Genomic DNA, 10,436 nt, shown 5'->3' with positions numbered 1-10,436 from the left:
TTCTATGATTCTGTGGGGATTCTATGATCTACGAACATTGGAGGCAGTTCAGAGAATGTTACTGGGTTGATCCCGGGTATGGATGGGATTTTCTGATGGGAGGTTATTTTTTTTTTATTTGTTCATGTGATGTGGGTGTCGCTGGCTGGGGCAGCATTTATTACCCATCCCTAATTACCCCTTGATGGGGCAGTTAAGAGTCAACCACATTGCTGTGGGTCTGGAGTCACATGTAGGCCAGACCGGGTAAGGACGGCAGATTTCCTTCCATGAAGGACATATCAGATGGGTATATATGTCAAGCGACAATGGTTTCATGGTCATCATTAGACTTTTAATTCAAATTTTATCATCTGCCATGGTGGGCTTCGAACCCTGCTCCCCAGAGCATTATTACCCCGGATTACTATTCGAGCGGCATTACCAGTACGCCACTGTCTCCTCTAGGTTGAGCAGATTGGGGCTGTATTCATTGGAGTTTAGAAGAATGAGAGACGACCTTATTGAGACATATCGGAGTCTCAGGAGGTTTGATAGTGACGAAGCTGAGTGGATGTTTCCCCGTGTGGGAGATTCTGGGACCAGAGGGCAGAATTTCAGAGGGAGGGGTCACCCATTTCAGACCGAGATGAGGAGGAATTTCTTCTCTCAGAGGGTTGTGAATCTGTAGATTTCTTTACCGCAGAGAGCTGTAGGGGCCGGGCCGTTACCGCAGAGAGCTGTAGGGGCCGGGTCGTTACCGCAGAGAGCTGTAGGGGCCGGGCCGTTACCGCAGAGAGCTGTAGGGGCCGGGCCGTTACCGCAGAGAGCTGTAGGGGCCGGGGCGTTACCGCAGAGAGCTGTAGGGGCCGGGCCGTTACCGCAGAGAGCTGTAGGGGCCGGGCCGTTACCGCAGAGAGCTGTAGGGGCCGGGCCGTTACCGCAGAGAGCTGTAGGGGCCGGGCCGTTACCGCAGAGAGCTGTAGGGGCCGGGCCGTTACCGCAGAGAGCTGTAGGGGCCGGGCCGTTACCGCAGAGAGCTGTAGGGGCTGGGTCGTTACCGCAGAGAGCTGTAGGGGCCCGGCCGTTACCGCAGAGAGCTGTAGGGGCCGGGCCGTTACCGCAGAGAGCTGTAGGGGCTGGGCCGTTACCGCAGAGAGCTGTAGGGGCCGGGCCGTTACCGCAGAGAGCTGTAGGGGCCGGGCCGTTACCGCAGAGAGCTGTAGGGGCCTTGGCGGGCTGTTACCGCAGAGAGCTGTAGGGGCCGGGCCGTTACCGCAGAGAGCTGTAGGGGCCGGGTCGTTAAGTATGTTCAGGGCTGAGATAGACAGATTTTTAAGGGTTATGGGGATAAGGCGGGAAAAGTGGAGTTGAGAATTATCAAATCAGATCAGTCATGGTCTCATTGAATGGCTGAGCAGATTCGATGGGCCGAGTGGCCTATTTCTGCTCCATCACTGCCTGTAAGTTCACATACTGCTCCCCCCTTGTTCATACCTGGGCACTGACGTATTTTGCAAACCATTCTCTGCCCTGGTTGTTTTGATCGGAACACAGCTCTCCAAAACGGCCTTTCTCTTCCGGACCAATTTCTTCCCTACAACATGAGAACAAAAGACAGATTTAGGAAATGTTTTCATCAAGGTTGAGGCAATTGCCCCTGCCCCTGCTTCTCCATCACCCGCCTCTCCACCTCCCAGCCCATTCTGCTCCACCCCATCCACTTTCACAATCTCCAGCTTCTTGTTGGAAACTCAATGGACACTATCAGAAGGTCAGAAGTGGGGATGTTTGCGGATGACTGCACAATGTTCAACACCATTCCCGACTCCTCAGATACTGAAGCAGTCCCTGTCCAAATGCAGCAAGACCTGGACAATATCCAGGCTCGGGGCTGACAAGTGGCAACTTACATTCATGCCACACAAGTGTCAGGCAATGACCATCTACATCAAGAGAGGATCTAACCATCGCCCCCTTGACATTCAATGGTGTAACCATCACTAAATCCCCCACAGTCAACATCCTGGGGGTTACCATTGACCAGAAACTGAACTGGACCCAGCCACATTAATACTGTGGCTATCAGGGCAGGTCAGAGGCTGGGAATCCTGCGGAGAGTAACTCACCTCCTGACCCCCCAAAGCTTGTCCACCATCTTCAAGGCACAAGTCAGGAGTGTGACAACAACATTGCAACACCATCCAGGACAAAGCAGCCCCGCTTGATTGCTCCCCTTCCACAAACAGTCAAACCCTCCACCACCGATGCACAGTAGCAGCCGTGTGTACCGTCTACAAGATGCACCGCATTAACTCACCAAGGTTCCTTAGACAGCACCTTCCAAACCTACGCCCAGTACCATCTAGAGGGACAAGGGCAGCAGCACATGGTAATTCCAGCACCATCTCAAGGGCAATTAGGGATGGGCAGCTTGGTCACCGATATCCAGGGCCCTTCAGCTTCCATTTGAAACTAATTCATTTTCCTTCAGTATTGGAGTAACTAGCCAGCAGCAGATCCCAAAGCATCTTTCCAAAGTCTAGCACCCACCCACCATATCCCATCCCACCCCACCCCCTCCTTAAATTAGCACTAGCAGCCATTAACAGATCGAGTCCAACAGAACAATCACTACATTTGTTGACAGGATGTAGCATCGCTGGTTAGTCCAGCATTTATTACCCATCCCTAATTGCTCTCAATATGGTGAAGGTAGTGAGCCTGAACTGCTGCAGCCCCCCAGGTACTGAACTGTGCTATCCTGAAAGGAGCTCCAGGATATTGCCCCAGCGACAGTGAAGGAACGGCCGATATATCTCCAAGCCGGGATGGTGAGTGACTCGGAGGGGAATCTCCAGGTGGTGGGGGTCCCAGGTATCTGCTGCTCTTGTCCTTCTAGATGGTAGTGGCCATGGGTGTGGAAGATGCTGCCTATGGAGACTTGTTGAGTTCCAGTAGATGGTAGCTGCTGTTCACCAGTGGTGCAGGGATTGAATGTTTGAGGATGAGGTTCCAATCAATCAGGCTACTTTGTCCTGGACAGTTTGAAGTTTTGAGTATTGTTGGAGCTGCATTCCTTCACACTCCTAACCAGTGCCTTTTAGATGGTGGACAGGCTTTGGGGAGTCAGGAGGTGAGTTACTTGCTGCAGGATTCTCTGACCTGCTCTTGGCATCACGATATTTATATGAGCAGCCCGGGCTGAGGGTGGGTTTTACTCAGTTGGCTGGACAGCTGGTTCGTGATGCAGAACGAGGCCACCAGCGCGGGTTCAGCAGCACAGTGGCGCAGTGGTTAGCACTGCGGCCTCATGGCGCTGAGGTCCCAGGTTCGATCCCGGCTCTAGGTCACTGTCCGTGTGGAGTTTTCACATTCTCCCCGTGTCTGCGTGGGTCTCACCCCCACTACCCAAAGATGTGCAGGGTGGGTGGATTGGCCACGCTAAATTGCCCCTTAATTGAAAAAACTGAATTAGATACTCTAAATTTATTTTAAAAATCAGTGCGGGTTCAATCCCCTGTACGGCTGACATTATTCATGAAGGCCCCGCCTTCTCATCCGCGCCCTTCGCCTGAGGTATCGTGATCCTCAGGTTAAATCACCACCAGCCAACACGGTAGCAGTGATCAGCACTGTTGCTTCACAGCTCCAGGGTCCCAGGTTCGATTCCCGGCTTGGGTCACTGTCTGTGCGGAGTCTGCACGTTCTCCCCGTGTCTGCGTGGGTTTCCTCCGGGGGCTCCGGTTTCCTCTCACAGTCCCGAAGAACATGCTGTTAGGTGAATTGGACATTCTGAATTCTCCCTCTGTGTACCCGAACAGGCGCCGGAATGTGGCGACTAGGGGATTTTCACAGTAACTTCATTGCAGTGTTAATGTAAGCCGACTTGTGACACTAATAAAGATTATTATTATTGCTGAAAGGAGAAAGCAGCCTCTGGCCATATGGGACTATGGTGACTAGGACTAGTCCAATTCAGGTTTTGATCAATGGTAACTCCCAGGATGTTGATCTGTGGGATTATTACTTTTTGCAAAAGAAGTTGAGTGACATTAAAGATTGCTAAATCCCCAAAGTCACGTGACTTCCACCCCAAGGTTTTAAACAGAACTCAAATATATTCTTCCCAAGTTATTCCTTCAGAAATCATTCCTTTAGATTGGGCATGTCCAATATTTCAAAAGTGTGAATGAGAAAGCCGGAAATGACAGAGCAGCTATCGAACGTACGCTGTGTGGGAATGACTGTAATTAAGGATGGAGTGACTAAACACTTTGAAAATTTACAACTGATTAGAAAAAAGCAGCACTGTAAATGGTAAAGATCAAAAAGGATATTATTGGCTCCGAATCATTTGAAATGTCCTGGAATTTACAGTATCTTCTGTAAAGTAATGGATGTTGATGGGAAACTAACGATCAGACACTGTCCCAGGTACAGTAAATAGAAATTAATGACCTTTGGTCAGAACCTTCATAGAATTAAAGCAAAACAAGCCAATAATTCAGGGAATAGGAGGGATATAATAAACATACACATCTCAACACTCCAGCTATATCCCTGACCAATTCACACTCCTGTATTCATCACAAACACCTGGGACAAAGTGACCTATCATCAACTCAGAAATCTACACAGCTTAACCATTCTTAGTGATATTTACATTTTTAATTTTTTTTTCTCAAATAAATTTTGTGTACCCAATTTTTTTTTCCAATTAAGAGGCAATTTAGCGGACTTCCGGTTGCGGCTATGACCAGCTAAGTCGCACGTTTGGCTGCTCCTGTTAGGAAGGTGTTTTCGGGCCGATTGGAGGGCCCCTAACGGCGCTGGAACGACGATTCCCAGTGGGGGAAGGTCCCCAGAGGAGAACCCTGCGAAATTTATGGTCATCACCCGAAGTGGGGCAGGAACAAAAGCGGCAGCAGCTCCCCGGAAAAAGCGGGGGAAGAAATCCAAAATGGCGGCCGGCGGCGCACCCGAGGACTGGAGGAAATGGGCGGAGGAGCAGCAGGCCATTCTCCTGCGCTTCTTCACGGAGCTGAAAGTGGAGCTGCTGGAGTCGATGAACGCGACGACCACCAGGCTGATGGGAGCCCAGGCGACCCAAGAGGCGTCAATTCGGGAGCTGCAGCAGGAGATGGCTGTGAGGGAGGAGGAGGCCACGGTCCTCGTGGGAAAGGTGGAGGTGCACGAAGCACTCCACCTGAAATGGCGAAACCAACTGGAGGAGATGGATACCCGCATGAGGCGGAAAAACCTGAGGATCCTGGGCCTGGCAGAAGGGCTGGAGGGGTCGGACCTCCCGAGGTATGTGGCAGAAATGCTGGGCTCACTGATGGGGGCAGGGGCCGTCCCTTCGCCCCTGGAACTGGAGGAGGCCTACAGAGTAATGGCCAGGAAGCCAAGAGCAAACGAACCCCCGAGGGCGGTGCTGGTTCGGTTCCAGCGATTCAGTGACCGGGAGAGGGTGCTGAGGTGGGCCAAGAGAGAGAGGAGCAGCAAATGGGAGAACTCGACGGTGAGGATCTACCAGGACTGGAGTGCGGAGGTGGCAAAGCGGCGGGCCCGGTTCAACCGGACGAAGGCGGTGCTGCATGCCAAGAAAATCAGATTTGGGATGCTGCAGCCAGCGCGCTTGTGGGTGACCTATAAGGACCAGCACCACTATTTCGAGTCCCCGGAGGAGGCGTGGGCCTTTGTCCAGGAAGAAAAGCTGGACTCGAACTAGAACCAGGGGATACTTGGCGGTCGTTGCCGCTCTGGTACTTTAAGCCGGACACGTGGCTTTCTTTTGGTTGGATTTTCACTTGACTGTATTTTTGGACCCCTTTTTTTTTTTTTTTGTCTCTCTACCAGGTTTTTTTTTTCTCTTTCTTTTTTCTGTTATTTATAATGTTATGTTGGGGGGGGCGGGGTGGGGGGGGAGTGCCGGGGGTATGTGTTTCTTGTGGGGTTTTTCTTTGTATCGGGGTGGGATCGGGGACGGGGGTGGAACTGAAGATGGAGGGGCGGGGAGGGGCAGGGCGAAAGCGCGGGCTTTCCTCTGGTTTCCCGCGCGCGGGGCAGAGGAGGGAGGAGGGTGGGAGGAAGGGGCGGGGTCAGCAATGGCTCCCTTTCCCGCGCTGGAGCGGAGTCGAGGAGGGGTGGTAAGGGGGGGGGGGGGGCGTCCCCCATGCCGGGAGGAGCCGGAGTGTGGCAGGGGCAGCCGGGTCAGCGTAAACCAGCTGACTTACGGAAGTACTATGGAGGGTGCATCGCGGCTAGTAAGGGTCCTAGCTTGGGGGGGAGGGGGGTGGGGGGGGGGAAGGGGAGGGGGGAAGGGGGGGCTACCGGGTTGCTGCTGAAAAGGCCAGGGAGGAGAGGTTGAGGACCGGAGGGGTGGGGGGAGGGCGCCATCGCCATGGGGAGCGGGTCAGAAGGGGAGGGCTGACTCGGGGCGAGCAGGTGACAGGATATGGCTAGTCGGCAGGGGAGAGGGGTGGGCTGCCCTTCGACCCGGCTGATCACTTGGAATGTGAGGGGGCTGAATGGGCCGGTCAAGAGAACGAGAGTAATCTCGCATTTGAAGGGGCTGAAGGCGGATGTAGCAATGCTACAAGAGACCCATTTGAAGGTGGCGGACCAAGTCCGCCTGAGAAGGGGGTGGGTGGGACAGGTGTTCCACTCAGGACTGGACGCAAAGAACCGGGGGGGTGGCAATCCTGGTAGGGAAGAGGGTGTCGTTCGTGGCGGCGGAGGTGGTGGCAGATAAAGAGGGTAGATATGTCATGGTGAAGGGTAGGCTGCAGGGGGAGAAAGTGGTGATGGTTAATGTGTATGCCCCGAATTGGGACGACGCTGGCTTCATGAGGCGCCTACTGGGCCTCATTCCGGACCTGGAGGCAGGGGGCCTGATCATGGGGGGGGACTTCAACACAGTGCTGGACCCCGTGCTGGACAGATCGAGTTCAAGGACGAGTAGGAGGCCAGCAGCGGCAGAAGTGTTAAAGGGGTTTATGGAGCAGATGGGAGGGGTAGATCCCTGGAGGTTTGGGAGGCCGAGGGCGAGGGAGTATTCCTTTTTCTCCCATGTCCACAGAGTCTATTCTAGAATTGACTTTTTTGTATTGAGCAGGGGACTGATCCCGAAAGTACGGGAAGTGGAGTACTCGGCCATAGCGGTCTCAGACCATGCGCCACACTGGGTAGATTTGGAAATGGGGGAGGCGCGAGACCAGCGTCCGCTGTGGCGCCTGGATGTGGGGTTGCTGGCGGATGAGGAGGTGTGTAAGAGGGTCCGGAAGAGCATTGAAAGGTATCTGGCCACTAATGACACGGGGGAGGTGCAGGTGGGGATGGTCTGGGAGGCCCTGAAGGCGGTGATCCGGGGGGAGCTGATCTCCATACGGGCACATAGGGAAAGGAGGGAGAGACAGGAGAGGGAGAGGCTGGTGGGGGAGCTTTTGGACGTGGATAGGAGATATGCTGAGGCACCAGAGGAGGGGCTGTTGGGGGAACGGCGCAGTTTGCAGGCTAAGTTCGACCTGTTGACCACCAGAAAGGCAGAGACACAGTGGAGAAGGGCGCAGGGCGCGATTTATGAGTATGGGGAGAAGGCGAGTAGGATGTTGGCGCATCAGCTCCGCAAGCGGGATGCGGCTAGGGAAATTGGGGGAGTGAGGGAGAGGGGTGGGAACGTAGTGCAGAAGGGGCCAGAAGTAAATGGGGTCTTCAGAGACTTCTATAAGGAGCTGTATCGGTCAGAGCCGCCGACGAGGGGAGGGGGGATGGAGAGCTTCTTGAACAAATTGAGGTTCCCCAAGGTCCAAGAGGAGCTGGTAGAGGGGCTGGGGGCGCCGATAGGGTTAGAGGAGCTAGTCAAGGGGATTGGGCATATGCAGACGGGGAAGGCGCCGGGGCCAGACGGGTTCCCGGTGGAATTTTACAAAAAATATGCGGATTTGGTGGGCCCTGTGCTGGTACGAGCCTTCAACGAGGCATGGGAGGGGGGGGCTCTGCCCCCGACAATGTCGCAGGCACTGATCTCTCTGATCTTGAAGCGGGACAAGGACCCCGGGCAGTGTGGGTCATATAGGCCTATCTCGCTCCTGAATGTGGACGCCAAGTTGCTGGCAAAGATCCTGGCTACCAGGATAGAGGATTGTGTGCCAGGGGTGATACACGAGGACCAGACGGGTTTTGTGAAAGGGCGGCAGCTTAATACGAACGTGCGGAGACTGCTAAACGTCATCATGATGCCGGCAGTGGAGGGTGAGGCGGAGATAGTGGTGGCATTGGACGCGGAGAAAGCATTTGATAGGGTGGAGTGGAAGTACCTGTGGGAGACGCTGGCACGGTTTGGATTTGGGGAGGGGTTTATTAAATGGGTGAAGCTGCTCTATTCGGCCCCGATGGCAAGTGTAGTGACGAATGGTAGGAGGTCGGAATATTTTGGGCTCCACCGGGGGACCAGACAGGGGTGCCCCTTGTCCCCCCTGCTCTTCGCACTGGCAATTGAACCGTTGGCGATGGCACTGAGGGGCTCAGGGGGGTGGAGAGGGCTGACAAGGGGTGGGGAGGAGCACCGGGTATCGTTATACGCGGACGACCTGCTGCTATACGTGGCAGACCCAGAAGGGGGAATGCCGGAGGTGATGGAACTGCTAGCAGAATTTGGGGACTTTTCGGGGTACAAGCTAAATTTGGGCAAGAGTGAGGTATTTGTGATACACCCAGGGGACCAGGAAGAGGGAATCGGGAGACTCCCGTTGAAGAGAGCAGGAAAGAGTTTTAGATATTTAGGGGTGCAGGTGGCAAGGAACTGGGGGACTCTCCACAAGCTGAACTTTTCCAGGCTGGTGGAACAGATGGAGGAGGAATTTAAGAGGTGGGACATGGTGCCGCTGTCGCTGGCGGGCAGAGTGCAGTCCGTTAAAATGACGGTCCTCCCGAGGTTTTTGTTTTTATTTCAGTGCTTGCCCATTTTCCTCCCTAGGGCCTTCTTCAAAAAGGTGACGAGTAGCATCATGAGCTACGTGTGGACGCATGGCACCCCAAGGGTGAGGAGGGTCTTCTTGGAGCGGAGTAGGGATAGTGGAGGGCTGGCATTACCCAATCTTTCGGGGTATTACTGGGCGGCAAATGTATCGATGGTGCGCAAGTGGATGATGGAAGGGGAGGGGGTAGCTTGGAAACGAATGGAGAGGGCGTCCTGTGGCAACATAAGCCTGGGGGCCCTAGTAACGGCGCCATGGCCGCTCCCTCCCACGAGGTACACCACGAGCCCGGTGGTGGCGGCCACCCTCAAGATCTGGGGGCAGTGGAGGCGACACAGGGGGGAAGTGGGAGGTCTGATGGAGGCACCGTTAAGAGGGAACCATAGATTCATCCCGGGGAACATGGACGGGGGATTCCAGAGCTGGCACAGGGTGGGCATCAGGCAGCTGAAGGATCTGTTTGTAGATGGGAGGTTTGCGAGCCTGAGAGAGCTGGAGGAGAAATTCGGGCTCCCCCCGGGAAACATGTTTAGACATTTGCAGGTGAAGACATTTGCTAGACGCCAGGTGGAAGGGTTTCCCTTGCTCCCCAGTAGGGGGGCGAGTGATAGGGTGCTCTCGGGGGTCTGGGTCGGAGGGGGGAGGATATCGGACATCTACAAAGTAATGCAGGAGGCGGAGGAGGCATCAGTAGAGGAGCTGAAAGCCAAGTGGGAGGGGGAGCTGGGAGAACAGATAGAGGATGGGACATGGGCTGATGCCCTGGAGAGGGTTAATTCTTCCTCCTCGTGTGCGAGGCTTAGCCTCATTCAATTTAAGGTGCTACATAGAGCCCATATGACGGGGACAAGGATGAGTCGGTTCTTTGGGGGTGAGGACAGATGTGTCAGGTGTTCGGGAAGTCCAGCGAACCATGTCCATATTGTGGTGATCACAAGTTAACCAGATGCAACACAACTGAGCGACCACTAGAGGGAGCACGGGAGAGCCACATAAATAGATCAGGACAGGAAGTGAGGAGACACTCTTCACAGCAGGCGGGCTGGTAAGCAGGACACACAGCAAGCAAAGCTGGTAGTTAGCACTGGAAGGTAGTTCTAGGTCGAGCTCTGGAAACTGAACGAACCCACAATAAAGCATCTTCTCCACACTTGAGACTGCGAGCTTTATTATGACACGAGGAACAACACATGGTACCCAGGAGTGATTTCAGACGCTTATGACAGGACAACTCAGCTGCAGATACAGAAAACAAAAAAAAATGGCATGGAAATCTCAACCAAGAATGGCATGGAGATCTCCTGCTGGACATTCGACTTGGGAAGACATTGCTGATGAGAGGATGTGCCTTGGATACCCACTTCACCTGGACACGACTGGAAAAGTAAGAAGTGTCTGGGAAAGGTTTAAACAAATGTTCGATTTCGGTATCATAGCATATGATGCCGCAGCAGCCTCAGACGAAATTAAAATAGC

The 10,436-nt window shown here is 54.1% G+C and overlaps 1 protein-coding gene across 5 annotated transcripts in view; it reads right to left on the bottom strand.

Moving 5' to 3' along the window:
• Nucleotides 1-1,421: 1,421 nt before the first annotated feature.
• The window catches only part of kiaa0513 (KIAA0513 ortholog), a 102,140-nt gene continuing 93,125 nt past the window's right edge, over nucleotides 1,422-10,436 (bottom strand). For all 5 annotated transcript variants that reach the window (XM_038806173.1, XM_038806175.1, XM_038806176.1 and 2 more), the window contains exon 3: nucleotides 1,422-1,576. In XM_038806173.1, coding sequence (XP_038662101.1) covers nucleotides 1,471-1,576 — 106 coding nt within the window. In that variant the 3' untranslated portion in view covers nucleotides 1,422-1,470. The remainder of the gene's footprint in view (nucleotides 1,577-10,436) is intronic.

The sequence above is a fragment of the Scyliorhinus canicula genome, chromosome 9 (assembly GCF_902713615.1).
Source record: "Scyliorhinus canicula chromosome 9, sScyCan1.1, whole genome shotgun sequence".
Taxonomy (NCBI): Eukaryota; Metazoa; Chordata; class Chondrichthyes; order Carcharhiniformes; family Scyliorhinidae; genus Scyliorhinus; species Scyliorhinus canicula.
The sequence above is the reverse complement of the archived record's forward strand: the minus strand, read 5'-3'. Positions and strand labels throughout refer to the sequence as shown.